The 15080-nt window shown below is 45.6% G+C and overlaps 1 protein-coding gene across 1 annotated transcript; it reads right to left on the minus strand.

Moving 5' to 3' along the window:
* Positions 1 to 6909: 6909 nt before the first annotated feature.
* Positions 6910 to 10190, minus strand: FZD8 (frizzled class receptor 8). The gene has a single exon (XM_075922706.1). It carries the CDS (start codon positions 9517 to 9519, stop codon positions 7525 to 7527), a length of 1995 nt encoding a protein of 664 aa, XP_075778821.1. The 5' UTR covers positions 9520 to 10190; the 3' UTR covers positions 6910 to 7524.
* Positions 10191 to 15080: the final 4890 nt, after the last annotated feature.

Genomic DNA, 15080 nt, shown 5'->3' on the forward strand with positions numbered 1-15080 from the left:
CCATGAATAAATGCTTCTCTTTACAGTTCTGATCTTGAGCACCACTTTTCTTGTGTGGGCAGTCTCATGGTCTACAGGTCTCTCATATATTTAAATGTTTCTAGGATCAGGGGTTTAAGAAGTGGTTAGTTCTGGAGGAGATTCCTCCCATGAGCTTCAGAGGCACAGGTGAGTCATACTGGCAAGTAGAAATCCTTTCATTAACATTATCCATGCAAGCGTTACAAGACAAAATGTCAGAGTTGAAGTGTAATTATGAAAAATGTTTCCTCTGGCCCTGATATAGCAAAACGCTTAAGTGTGTACCTACATCCCCTGAATTCAAGATGATAATGGCATGAAGAATACACATATAAAGTTTGCATATGAGACCACGCTGAGAGGGCTTGTAAGTGCTGTGGAGTCAGGATTAGAATTCAAAATGATCTTGACAAACTGGAGAAATGTCCTGAAATAAATAGAATGAAATTCAATAAGGCCAAATACAAAGTACTACCTTTAGAAGGGACTATTCAGTTGCACAAATACAAAAAGGGAAATGACTGCCTCAGAAAGAGTATTTCAGAAAGGGATTGACGGGTTCAGTGAATTAAACCAAATGTGAGTTAATGTAATACTGTCACAAACAAACAGAATATCATCCTGGACTGTATTAGCTGGAGCATTATAAGCAAGAAACAAAAAGTAATTCTTCCACTCATCACTGATAAGGCCTCAGCTGGAGTATTGTGTCCAGTTCTGGGCACCACTCTTTGGGGAAGATGAGTACAGATCAGCTAAAATGCAGAGAAGAGAAACAAAAATGATGAAAGGTCTAGGAAATGTGACCTCTGAGGAAAGATTGAAAAAAAAACCCAACCCCTTCTGGAGAAGAGATTACTGAGAGGGGATATAAGTTTAAGCACACAAAGTCATTCCGTCCATAGGAGGGTTTGGATGGCCCCTCACACTAGGATGTACTGCAGTGGCTGCCTCAACCATCCTATGGATGGGATGTATAGGGCCCACAGGATTATGTGTGGGGCCTGGCGCAGGATCGCAGCAGGGGTTGGAGCCCCCACACTCATGACAGCAGAGGGAACCGGAGCGACTCAGCAACCTACTCCCCTCTGCCACCCATCTCCCAGCCACTAAGGCGGCAGGAAGTGGCATATCCTGGCCTCCCTAGGGACAGGAACTAGGGTGGTGGGAAGATTGTCCTATGTCCTCTAGGGATGACCTCACAGGTTTGTTATTGTTACAAAGAGGAAGATGATAAATTGTTCGCCCTGATCTCGAAGTACAGGAGAAGAGGTAAGGATTTTTGCTTAAATTGCAGAAAAGGAGATCTAGGTTAGATATTAGGAGAAACTTCCTAACTATCAGGGTACTTAAGCACTTGAACAAATTACCTAGAGAGGTTATAGAATCATAGTCTTTGTCTAACCTGTTCATAAAAATGTCCAACCACCTCTCAGGAATGGTCTAGCTAACACTTAGTTCTGCCTTGGTGCAGGGAACTGGACTAGATGATCTAATGTGGTCCCTGCCAGTTCTACATTTCTAGGATTCTGTGTACAGGCTGAGATGAATTAGAGAATAACTCTGCAACTGTTAGTCAACACAGTTAGACAAAGAGGGTGAAATTCACTGTTTGGGCCAGCTGAGGGCACTCCTAGCTGCTCTATAACACACAGCAGTAAGAGAGAAGTCAGAGACCATCTTCCTACCATTCACAAATGCATATACCACAAACCAAAGGAAACGTTTTCTGTACTGATTTTCATCAGACGCTAGTTTATTTGTAAGGATTTTTCAGTTGAGAGTTGTTCATAAGGATTTACCAGCTGTTTGAGAAGGGGAAGAATCATTTACTCTCCCAACTGTTTTTCAGATTAACATTATCCATACAGTGCACCATAATGTAAGTCTGATTAAATAAACATCTAAAGGATAACCAGTCACCTTGAGGTAACTGGAGAGCGTCAACGTTCTTTGTAGTTGGATTGTTTAGTCTAAAGTTTTCAGCCTCTCATTTCTCTTTCCCCCATTATTTTGTAATACCCCGTGTCTTTATTTTCCTCCTTTCTCTCTCATGCCTGAACCTGAGAAACCCATTCAATATGCTGTTTTATTTCTCTTTTAATTATCTTTTGAAATCACTCCAGAGCTCAGAATGAATTATGTATCTCTGACCTATATCCCAAAAGTTGTAAAACATAAATTTAGCAGTTTGATTGCTAGCAAAGGCTATCGGATCCACTGTTAGATTTGGTGCCATAGCTGAGAAAGTATGGCTGTATTTACAGCTATTGAAATTAGATTACCTTAAAATCACATGAGAGAGAGAGGAAAAAGATGGCCACCTAAAGCACAGAACAGAGTCAGGAAACCTGGGCCCTGTTCTCCAACTTGCCGTAAAATAATTGTGAACCTTGAGTAATCTCTTTCCCTGTGCTTGTTTCCCATGGAGACTTTTGTGAGAATTGATTCAATAGTGTATGTAAAGTGCTTGGAGATCATAGATTAAAGTCCTATAAGTATGAAGAATATTATGCCAGCCTTGAGATGGGTCAGTTCAATGCTGGATCTGAGTAACTAGTCTCTAAGGCAGTTTGATATAATTTAATGTGATTTAGGGTTGGCAGACACTATTTTTTTCACACCATCATAGCTCCTGTGATGTGTACTGCACAATTCCTGCTTCAATGCAACTGTGACCAGCTATGAGTTAAATACAGTGCTGGGCATTCTTATAAAAACCTAGGCGGAGATGTCTGGTAATATAAACATATTGAAAAGTGTCCCATCTTGTCAGAATTGTCCTCTGTCCTCCTCCCACTAAACCCAATACGAATCCATTTACTTGACATAACTTCTACTGTGAGCTTGGACTTCCTCTTCTTGGCCTGAAGCAGCCTTCACACCACAGCTTTTTGGCTTTTCTGGATCTCCTACGTCTCTCTTTTTCTCCACTTTGGACAGAGCATATTACCTGCATTAGTCTCTATGCTCCTTGCACTCTATTAACTTACCAGACAGACCCTAACAGAGGCATTCCTATCAGCTCTAGCATTTTATGTAGTATTTGAGAAAAGCAGAATAGGCTTCAGCTATGGATCCTATTTCTGCTATGGAGCTTTTACATATTTTAAGACTGTGCATGGGCCTTGGAAGCAAATGTTTGCCTGACTCCATTGAAATTAACAAGAATTTTAGTACAGACTTCACTTGGAGCTGGATTACCAAGTTCAGAATCCTGCTCTAATTTGGACACTTGACATCTCTCCTCTGAGTTTGAGTGCTTGACTTTGCCCTTCAGTCTTAAGTTCCCTTCCTCATGCAGCACTGGGCACAATATTGCTTGCCTCTCTCCAGAGGGTTTTGGTAGTGTTCATCAAGCACATTCAAAATACTCTAGAGAAAGAAAATACCACAATAACTTTGCCTTTTAAAGTATTACCATATTAAAGTGAGGAGGTTCTGCAATACCCACATACACTCTGTCTCAACATTTATTTTCAAGCACCTCTTGCTTTTGACTATGTAAATAAGTTTTTTTATGCCATGGGCCAAGTTAAATCTCCCAGAATGCCTGGTTCTTACAGCCACAGCTCTGCTTTTTAGGTATAGCTACACAGAACTCTCCTCAACCCAAATTCCAGCCTCACTAACTCATGATAATCATTTGTGGCAGCTTTAGGCCTTGTTTATGTCAAGGGAAACTTGAAGCAGGGGCCAAGAGGCTAACATATAGCTCCAAGGGAACTAACCCCACAGCATCAGCAATCTCTAGCATACCTGTGAAGTTTTGCCTCATTAAAAAAGCCCACAGGAAGCTGGACGAGTTCCTTAGAAAGCTACAGCACTGCGTCAGCTTTTGTGTGTGATGGATAAACAACCCACGTTTTTTTCTTTTGAAGGACCATATTAGGAAAAGGATCCAGAAAGAAAAGGAAAGTTGAAAAGGTATGTTGGCCAAGAGATAGGAAAAAAGAGAAAGCAAAGTTCTTCCCATGTACTGAACTAAGCTTGGCTACTAAGCTGTAAAACCCTCCTATTAAGTCCATGGGGATTGTTGCAGACATCCAACTTTTCAAGAATTGTCATGTAATCAGTTATATAGAAATGCTGTAAATAATAAAACTCTTGCATCAGTGCTGTTTAAATATATATAATATATATCCTGATACATATATATATATTAACTAGTCTGTGATACACATATTAATTAATTGTATACTTGTCACCAGTATATTATAATTTGGCCAGTAGGCGGCACTGTTGTATAAATTACAGATACATCGGTTTAGTCCATTTTAAAGATGCATACAATTTTACTGGGCGTTTTAGTAACACCTTGTAACTTTAGGCATATGTTAGTTTATCATCACACATTATACTGTTCTGTAATAGTTCAGAGTACCGAACTGCTTATTTTCATCTGGAAACTGACAATTTTGAACATTGATGAACTGTGGTGAAATGATGTCATTGTCTAGTTTAGAAACAATAGCTCAAATAAGGTTTGTTTCAGATTTCTACGTTGTATTCCTAGTGCCTGCCTTCTGTTATTCTAAAGCCAATCGTGCTTATAAACTCTCTAGCCCAATCATGAGTTTTGACTTCTAGCTTGAAACATGTTTCATTGTCACTGTACAGTCCTGAGCCCATTTCCCACTGCTGAAAGCAAAGCTAGTTGCTAACTAGCTTTGAGTCACCTATTAGAACCAGGAAATGAGTCTCTATTAATGCTGAAAATTTTGCTTGATACCTGTGCTGAAAAGACAGTCTGAGGACTCAAAACTAGTTGACAGGCTATTTCTCAAACAATTACGTAGCTGTTATTACAAAATTGTAAGGGCTTTTTAAACTGTGTGCATAATAAAGTTCTCTCAACTGGTGCGTAGGCAGGTCGAGCCATGGTCCAGCTTTTTGCCGACAGTGCTTGGTGTCTTGCTACAGCAACCTCATGCAGCTATAAAGCAATAATCTCTTGTAAAAGAATACTTCAGAGTAAATTTATTCAACCTTTCATTCTAGTGCCCACTGTAAGTAGAGCCCAATAGGTCATGCTAAAATGGGAGACTCTACCAAGCATTTTTTTTAGGAGGAAACTCCTCCATAGCCACATGGAGATTTTTTTCCCATAAGGTAGCAGTGCTAGGTAATGCCCCATTAGTTTTATGTGTGATGCATATGGTGTAGGAAGCATGCTTTTAAAACCACAAGCTGACTTACTGAACGAAAAAGGCATGCAAGTCACAGTCTTCTTGAGCTGCATGGTATTCACAAAGTATGTGAATACAGGCTTTGATATAATGCTGCATAAATTAGCACCAGATATCCCCCTAAAAATGAGCCACTTAAGTATTGTCTGTCCAGAGAACTTGTAGGGTCACCTCCCTCTCTCCCTCCCATGAGTAAGTAACTTTATAAAACTAGAAGTTCCTGTCTATGGGAACTCCTGAAGGGGACACCATAATCATGCCAAAACTCAGTAGGACAAAGTTTTTCCCACCAATGATGATTGATGCCTGTGTCATTAGTAGGGCAGCTGCCCATCTCTTATCTTGATTGACAAGCTAATAAGAGACCTGGGGCTATCTTTTCATCATTACACACAAGCTAATCAATTGCTTTTAAATTATTGTTAATCTTAAAAATAAGCAGAAGGCATAAAATATCTGGAGCAAAAAGTAGTGTCCAGTGCATCTTTTCCTTCTCATGTTCTAATCTAAAGAATCCTAGTGCTGAAAACATACTAGAATTTAGTCACTAAGTTCCAGGCAATAGTGGATTTTTTTAAGAGAAACTTTCTGTTCATAATAATTGTTCTTTGCTTCAATTAGGGGTAAAAGAGAAGGGAGTTTTGTAATGCAATTGTCCTGCAAAGGAAAATGCTTTAAATTGGGTAGATTATGTGAGCAGACCACCTGTAGGGCATTCATGCCTCTTTTCTATACTACTCCAACCCATGCCTTGCTGCCTGCAGACTGGCTAACAATGCAGGAAAAAGCTGTTTAAAAGGCTGTTCTCCCTTTTTCCCTCTGCTGTTCACTAACTGTTACAAGTCTTCCTCTTTTTATTTTTTTAAAAAGTCCCACATCCCTTTAATTGAAGAACTTTAAGGCTCCATGGTGGCCAATTGGTCTGCAACAAGAGGAACGCAGCAGCAGGGAAAGAAACTTCAGACTATACATCATGTTTGGAGAAGAGAAAAGATCAAAGTTTTTCTAAACTCAAAAGAGACCAAGTTCCCTACAGATTAACCCTATTCATTTAGCTCCTCTTAAAGGAATGATGTTCTGAGCCACTGAGCAGACAGGTAAAAAGTTCAACAATTGCCAAAGCATTCTTCTATTAATTCAACAGCCTTCTGCTCAAATAAATTAGCCTAGTCTTGACAGAAGAACAATACCTTTTCTTTGGAGAGAGGACCATATTTGATATACGAAAGTTAAGTATGAAAGGTTAAGATGTTAACCTGTTAATAGATTAAAACTAAGGAAAAGACAGAACAATTTTGTTCTTCTGTAAAAACATGATCTATGGATTTGAAATATTAACCTTTACACTTTAGCAGTATACAGCTTCTAAAGGCAGGTGATTACAAACAGACAATAGATGAGGTAGTGTGAGTATTTGCATTCCTAGAATAACATCCATTTTACAGGCTATAACAAGGCATGTGGGAGACTGCTTTGTACAACTTTAGTTTAAATACAGTATCATGACTTAAAGCAGGAAGCAGAAAATTTGTAAGGCACTTCAGGTTTTAAGAGTATTCTGCAAATCAATTCCCCCTCCCCCCCCTTTTAGTCTCATTCTAACATATATAGGCAACTGCATTAAGAATTTCATTGTTAACATAACTCCAGATGCTATTAGTAGTTATCTCCAGAAGAGGGAGGGGGGAGCCTGGAGAAGTCATTTATCAAAAGTCATTTTATTGACAAAATAGAATACTCAAATATTTGCTCTTACAGGGGGAGCCTCTAAACTTTTTACAAAAAAATTTACAGTGTATAGCTTTAGATATATACATATCTTACACATTTGTACAAAGTAACAAATAATTATATAAATACATTGTTTACTGCAAAACCCGTATTTATTTTGGGTGTATAATTAAGACATGATTTGAGTGTGTGTGTTTAAGGCATTTGCCTGGCCATTACAAATACTCAAAAGCTGCAGTCCCATCTATCTCTTCCTGTTAGCCTGACTACCTCCGGAGATCGGCTGTAAGTCCAAGGAGGGAATCAGAAGCGGCTTCTCGTTCTGGTAGATACAGAAAGTGTTGAGCCTCCACCCTTTTCTGCCAGCACAATAATAAGCTGACGCCTTGAAGTACATGTTCCCTGCATATGAATGGAGACCAGGAGGGAGGGGGCTGGTGCTTGAGGCCTCTACCGGCTGCATTGTTCTGCACAAGCGGCAGCTAATGGGGACCATTAGGGGTTCATTAATGGCACCAAACAGCGAAGGAGCATTTCATACAGGTCAGCGCCCCACGCTCCCTGCCCTTGGCCGCTCCCCCTCTCACACTTGAGACAAGGGCATCTGCTTGGGGTACGACACCGAGCTGGCGGTGCCCGATCTCCACGTTAAGCCAGTGCTGACATCGCTGTACATGGAGCCGCCGCCGCCTCCCCCCAGTCCGCCCGCCGCGGCAGCGGCTACTTGCCCCCCACCCCCTGTCCCAGTGGCCCCGGCGGCTGCGGCTCCCTTGCTTGCCCAGCAGCAGCGGGTGCAAAGGGCCCTCCAGGACTCCAGGGTCTTCCCGGACCAGACCCACACGCCGGATGTGATGCCCACCACCAGGCACATGAAGTACTTGAGCATGAAGACGGCGTAGTCGGGGCGCCGGGCCTGGTCGGGCTGCTGGTCGCGGAGGCAGGGGCAGTTGTGCGTGGCCTCCCAGCGGGGCCGGTTGTGCTGCTCGTAGAAGAGGCAGGCCACCACGCTGGCGGCCGGCACGGTGTAGAGCACGGTGAAGAGCCCCAGGCGGATCATCAGCTTCTCCAGCTTGTGCGTCTTGGTGGGGCCGCCCTGCTGCTTGATCACGCTGCGGATGCGGAAGAGCGAGACGAAGCCGGCCAGCAGGAACATGGAGCCGATGGCCAGGTAGATGAGCAGCGGCGCCAGCACGAAGCCCCGCAGGTTCTCCAGGCTCTGGTTGCCCACGTAGCAGATGCCGGCCACAGGGTCGCCGTCCACGGAGCTGAGGGCCAGCACGGCGATGGACTTGACGCTAGGCAGCAGCCAGGCCGCCAGGTGGAAATACTGCGCGTAGCCGGCGATGGCCTCGTTGCCCCACTTCATGCCGGCGGCCAGGAACCAGGTGAGGGAGAGGATGACCCACCAGATGGAGCTGGCCATGCCGAAGAAATACACCAGCAGGAAGACCACGGTGCAGAGCGCCGGCCCGGTACTCTCGTAGCGCACGTGCTCGGCCACGGCCAGCTCCGGCTGCAGCTCCGCCGCGCCCCCTGCCGCGCCGCGCCCGCCCGCAGCCCCCGCCGCGGCGCTCCCGCCAGCCCCCGCCGCGCCGGCCCCCGCCCCGCCAGCTCCGGCCCCGCCGCTGCACGCCACCTTCTCGTGCCCGGCCACCAGGCGCACCAGGTAGCCGAGCGAGACGAAGAGGTAGCAGGCGGCCAGGAAGATGATGGGCCGCTCCGGGTACTTGAACCGCTCCATGTCGATGAGGAAGGTGGAGACGGTGGCGAAGGTGGAGAGGAAGCAGAGCACTGACCACAGGCCGATCCAGAAGGCGGTGAAGGCGCGCTCGTCCGGGCTGAAGTAGGGGTTGTGGCAGGGCAGCGCGCAGTTGGCGATTTGCCCCGTCTTCACCCGGTTGTAGAGCGGGTGGCGCTCGCTGGACACCGACACCATGGGCGCTCGGCACTGGCAGCCCGGCTCGCAGGGGGGGGGCGGCCGGGGCTTGCGAGGAGGCTCTGCCGGCGGCACCGCGGCCGCGGGGGGTCTCGCCGCTCCCCCCGCCTTCCCGCCGCGGTGCGGGGGCTTAGCCGGGGGCGGCGCAGCGGTGGTGAGGTCCGTGCGGTTGTAGTCCATGCAGAGCGTGTCCGGGTTGCCCTGCTCGGGCAGGCGGTCGCAGCGCATCCTGTCCGGCCAGGCGAAGCCGTACTGGCGCATGAGCGGGGCGCAGCCGGCCTTGGCCCGCTCGCACACGCTGCGGCAGGGCGGCAGCGGCTTCTTGTAGTCCTCCAGGCAGATAGGGGTGTACATGCTGCAGAGGAAGAAGCGCAGGTCGGCCGAGCACTGGATCTCCACCAGCGGCCAGAACTGGTGCACCTCCAGCCCCGCCTCGTCCTGCGTGTCGTGGTTAAACTGGTTGGGCATGTAGGTGTAGTTGTAGCCGATGCCTTTGCACAGGGGCACGGTGATCTCCTGACACGACAGCTCCTTGGCCGAGGCGGCGACGGCGGCAACGGAGGAGGCGGCGGAGCTGGAGCGCTGCAGCAGGGAGAACGCAGCCAGAAGCGAAGGGATTGCCAGCAGGTAACTCCGCTCCATGCTCGGCGACAGGCGGCGGTCGCCCCGCAGCTCCGAGTCCTCTGGCCCTTAGTAGCGGAAGGCGCCGGGCGCACCGCGGCCGCCCTGAGAAATGCCCGCGCCCGTGGGGCTAGATTGTCCTGCGGGCAGCCCCGCGTCCCGCCTCTGGCCGCCACAGGCTCGCTGCTGCAGGTGCCGGGACCGCACCGCCGCGGGGCCGGGCAGGTTACTGCCCCGCCAGCAGCCCCCTTCCGCCCTAGCCGCGGCGCCGCCTCCTGCGGGGCTCCGGGTCCAGGACAGGCGCGATGAGCCCGGGGGCGGGGGCGCTCAGTCCGCTCGGGGGATGCTTCTCCGCCGCGCTCTCATCTCGGGGCCCGCAGCCGCCGCTGGGCTCTGCCGGACGCCGCAACTTTCGCCTTCAGTCCCTGCGGTGCCCAGCCAAGATGGCTGAGGGCTCCCGGAGCCACAGACCGAACCTGGGCGGCCCCCGGCAGCCAACCCGAGGGTCCCTGCTGCCCCTGCAGCCACGCGAGCTCCCGAGCCTGCCGCAGCACAGTCCCGTGGCCGGCGCCAGCCGCAGGCGCTGGAAACCTGCGCGCGCGCCGCTGCGGAGCCACCTGGGTCTCTGCCGCCACAGCGCCCTTTGCACAACTTCTCGCTCTCCGGCCCCGGCAGCGCCAGGCCGGTCACCGCGCTCTCATGAATATTTATACAGAGCGCTGCCAAGCCCCGCCCCCTGCGCCCCAGCCACCTATCACGCGGGCTCCGGGGGGGTGCAGGGGAGCCGGCCCGCAACCTCCCTTAAGGTGGAACCGACCCAGGCTGTGCCCTCAGCACCTTTTCCAAAAGTCGATGGGCTCGTTATCCCGCATGATTTCCCAAGGCCGAAGTCTGTTCCTTTAAGGTGCAGTTATTCGCTGTGCATGTTTCCTGACAGGCACTCAGGGATGAGACTTGCTTAGGCAAGGAAGAGGAGAATCCTTTCTAGTTTAGGGGCATTTCGTTTCCTTTTCGTGGGATGGTTTCAGGGGTCGCTGGCTACAGTTTTGCGTAAGAATAAGTTTTCATCTGTGTTTTAAAATCCTCCTGTTATCCTCGCGCCAGTGTTCCTGAGAACAGCCTCATTATCCGTTCCTCCCTCTGCCTTCGTTTGTATACGCTACAAACTGTTAGGGCCAAATTCCAACCAGATCGGAGCTTGCTAGGGTAGACAAGAATACTGATGTCAAAAAACGCCAAGGATAGGTTTCGACTCCTGCTCTCACATATTTTGTTTGAGTTTTAAATTCAGCGCTTCTCTAAAACCCAATCCGTACAGTTGAGGCTTCCACATACAATGCATCTGTCCAAAAAAGGTGCAAGCCGTTTAAGATGTCAGTTACCACCAAGCATGTGTACCAGATAAAGCATAAGTCAAAAAAATGTTAGTCCCTGAGATAGTCAGTCATAAAAATGCCCTCAGCAGACAGGGCAATTAATTAAGTTGATATATTTATATGGAATTTGAATGAGTCCAGTAAACTGACAGCTGGTTAAATTTTGTGTGTCATTTCAGAGTGGCTGTACTTCCTCACCCTGAGCTGCTTAAAATAGATACTGTTTACACTTACTGGCAGGATCATATCGCCCTGCAATGAAAGTTTCACGGCGCTTGGATTTACCGCAGTAGATTGTAAATAAGTTTAAAGTTTACCTAAGTCTTTCTTGAAGAGAGCAAATTTACGGTGTTGTTGCAAAACTTTTCTGAACATCACAGATAAGAGTTGGGGTAGCTAATGGAGCACGCTCCAGAATGGACTGCTGCACGCATCTTTGAACTCCTAAAGAATAACTAAATCAACCATTTTGAAAGAATAATATGTAGGCCTTGGGGGGACCCAGCCTATAAAGCTCGACATGGTCTTTGTCATTATGAGTACTTGGAGATCAAAGAACATCGGTAGTTTATGTACATGGATGTTTGTGCTCTAGGTCTTTAGAGGCCAGATCTTGGCTTCAACTGTAAAATCGAAGTCGAGTTCAATGATGGGGGATAGTAACATTAGTAAGGATTTCTGTTTAATAACTGGGGGCACGTCACCTTCCATGTTTCAAGTTTGACTTATAAACCCTGTTCATCTGATTGTTTGACATGGTGGTTGGCTGGTTTCTGCAAAGTCTCCTACTGGATAAGTATTTAGGCTGGTTTTACTTACATCTGAACAGCTGATTTTTGAGGGAGGGAGCGGGGGCATTGAAAAGATTTTTCAGAATATTATTGATAATATAGGGCCTTCTTTTTCCCCGATTTTTACTCAGAACAGTTGACATCTGGGGGGCGATAAAACCTGCTATAGGTTTGTCACTTGTACTGCTACCCACATTTTAAACAATTATTCCTTCCAGCGATTCTCAGCAAAGATCCGACCACAGTTACTTGGATGAGCCTAAAATGATGCCTAGTTGAGTAAAAAAGAATGAAGAAGAGAGATTTTTAATGGCTCGATGAAACACCCGGAAATATCCTTCCCTAAACGAGAAAAGATTTTTAAAAACCCCTGAAAATTAATCCCAAACCACAATATCGCTCTCAGAAAGGCAGATGATGTCAAATAAACCTGATTTTAATAGTCGATTGGTCAACTCTCTCCAACAGGTCCCGAATAGGAAACTATGTGTAAGGGGGGGGGGGGAGGAGAGTGTTTTATTGGTTATTTCTATCTCTTTTTTAACTCTGATAGTTTCATGGGTTCTGAACTATCCGCTCGCTTTCAAGTTCCACTTCTAGCATGTAGGTATAACGAGACTGCAGTGGGGATTTTGGCTTCTTTATCTGCAACTTCAATTAACCCTCCCCCCTTACTTTCCAAACCACCTTAAACTAGAGAGGATGGGGAGGAGGCGGAGAGGCCGGCAGCCTGGCAGGTTCATTCACGCTTGTTAGGACATCCCAGGGGGTTGTCTTACTCCTAGAATTGAGTGTTTATTTTTTAATTGATGTGCTGTTTCATTTAGCGCTTGTATGGAGCTCACGCTGGGGCTGTAATTACTGTAATCGCAGGAACAAGCGTTTCAGTGAGCCAGGAGGGTGGCAATACGGTGGGATTTATTGGGGGGGTGGATTTTTGTGACTTGTCAGGGGTCAAACCAGAGAAGTCTAGTGGTAGGAAATAAAGTTGGTGGGGGAGGAATGTAAATCTTCATCAGAAGCTGGCAGTCACGCTGTTAAATGAGTATTAAACACGTGGCACAAAACCAGAGCAAGAAGTTGGTATGCTGCTTCTGCCAACAGACTCCTCCTCTCCCTTCCTTTTTAATGTAAATGAATACAAATAGATAATCTAGGTAGAAGGAAATGGGTAGTAATGAGGCAATAAACAAGTTTCCTATGTAATCATTTCGGTAACTTGCCAAACCAGCTCAAATTCTCCGTCCTTTGCCCTCTTCACCCTCCCCCCATCAGGGGAAACCTGGAAATTACAAGGAAAACATCGCAGACGCGCATTTAAATACCATGTGTTACCATTCTGTGTTAGAATGATTTCAGGTCACAAAACTAATCTTACAGAATGTTAGGAATCATTAAAAAAGGGATGGAGAATAAGACAGAGAGCCTGTATATAAAACCATGCTACACCTACATTTTGAATACTGTATACAGATGTGGTCGCTTCATCTCAAAAAGATATATTTGCATTGGAAAAGGTTCAGAAAAGGGCAACAAGAATGATTGGGAGTTTGGAAGGGTGCTATATGAAGAGAGATTAAAAAGACTTGGACTTTTCAGCTTACAAAAGAGGAGACCGGGGATATGATAGCAGTCTGTAACATGACTGGTAGGGAAAAAATGAACAAGGAAAAGTTATTTACTTGTTCCCATAAGATAAGAACTAGAGGTCACCAAATGAAATTAATAGGCAACAGGTTTAAAACAAACAAAAGGAAGTGTTTCTTCACTCAGATAGTCAACCTCTAGAACTTCTTGCCAGAGGATGTGGTGAAAACTAGGATTTTAACAGGGTTCAAAAAAGAGGTAGATAAATTCATGAAGGTCCATCAATGGCTATTACCCAGGATGGGTAGGAATGGTGTTCCTAGCCTCTGTTTATCTGGGAATGGATATAGTAGAGGGATCATGTGATGATTATCTGTTATGTTCCCTCCCTCCGGGGCATCTGGCATTGGCTACTGTCGGCAGGCAGGATACTGGGCTAAATGGACCTTTGGTCTGACTCAGTATGGCTTTTCTTATGTACTGCTAAGGAGTCTGAAATCTCCTCTTTCAGAAATATTGATAATTTTAAGGAAAATTGTATGGGCCCGATAATGTTAAGCTACAAGGAAAGGAACTCTGAAAACTTGGCAAGTTTTTTTATAATTTAATCGCTGTAATCATTAAGAAAACCTCTTCAATGTCACTTATTAGAACTGTATCTGATGACCGTATTTGCTTTGTTTCCTACTCCAAAAAGTATCTCAATTAAAACTTTTTCTACCAAGTGTAAAAAAACCCCAGTCCTAGGATCTGGTATGAATCTGTGAATTGCCACTCTGACAGGAACACTACTGGCTGTTTATAAAGTACCTTTTATGCACCCTGCCTGCTTAGACACTGCACTACTGAGACAACAGATGTGAAGTGACTGTTTCCAAAAGCAACAGATGCTGTAAAGTTTCCACTGCTATATTTCAGCCTGGAAACTCAGGAGAGGTGTTGAATGCCTCTAGAAATAGAGGAAAATCACCAAGTTTCTCAGTTGTATATGGATTAAGTTTTACTGTCACCCACTGTTATGTTTCCTGCTTTTTTTAATATTTTGTGGGAGGAGATGTAATCCCACTATAAAAGTCGGAAACCAATCAATAACAGAATTCTGTATTAATGAAGTTTTCTAAGTAAAGCAAGCATAAATTTGAAAGTCATAGAATAAGCTTGTAGAACTTTATACATTCTGAACTTGATCATTCATTTGGCTTATTAATAAAAGATGTGTCTAAAGCCCCTAATGTCAGTTTTGACTACTACAGCTACTATCTCATTGTAAGAATTAAGAAGAAATAACAGTAGGTGAGGATACTATTGGAGTATCCTGATTCCTGAAGAGAGATTTGGATTGATAAAATGCAATGAAAATAGGTGATACCTACATTTCTTGTGTTCCTAAACCTTCCCCCGAAGACATGGATATTTTGAAGTGTGTGTGTCTGTTTCTCAGGGAAGAAAAAAACAGCGGTTTTCTGAAAAACTGGCCTTGCTGTAGTAAGATAGGTAACTTAGAGCAATTTCAGAACAGATGTCCAGTCATCAAATCATGCACAAGTATAAAGCCAGCAGATGAAGGCAAGGAACAGTTACAGATAATATAATCTTTGGCAAAGGTATTGATTAGCAAGTAGATAGAGCTCTTTCCCATATCCCAACTGTCACAAGTATTCTGTTACTTTAGGAAAACAAATTCTTGGCTGTTTGATGTGTCCAAGGATTTGATTAATTCTGAAAGGATAGTGTAAGATTACTTCTAAAATGTCCATACATTAACTTTCATTAGACCTAACTTTATGAACTCAATGTTATAGCAACCAAATGATCAATGATATAGAGT

Source organism: Pelodiscus sinensis, chromosome 2 (genome assembly GCF_049634645.1).
Source record: "Pelodiscus sinensis isolate JC-2024 chromosome 2, ASM4963464v1, whole genome shotgun sequence".
NCBI classification, from domain to species: domain Eukaryota; kingdom Metazoa; phylum Chordata; order Testudines; family Trionychidae; genus Pelodiscus; species Pelodiscus sinensis.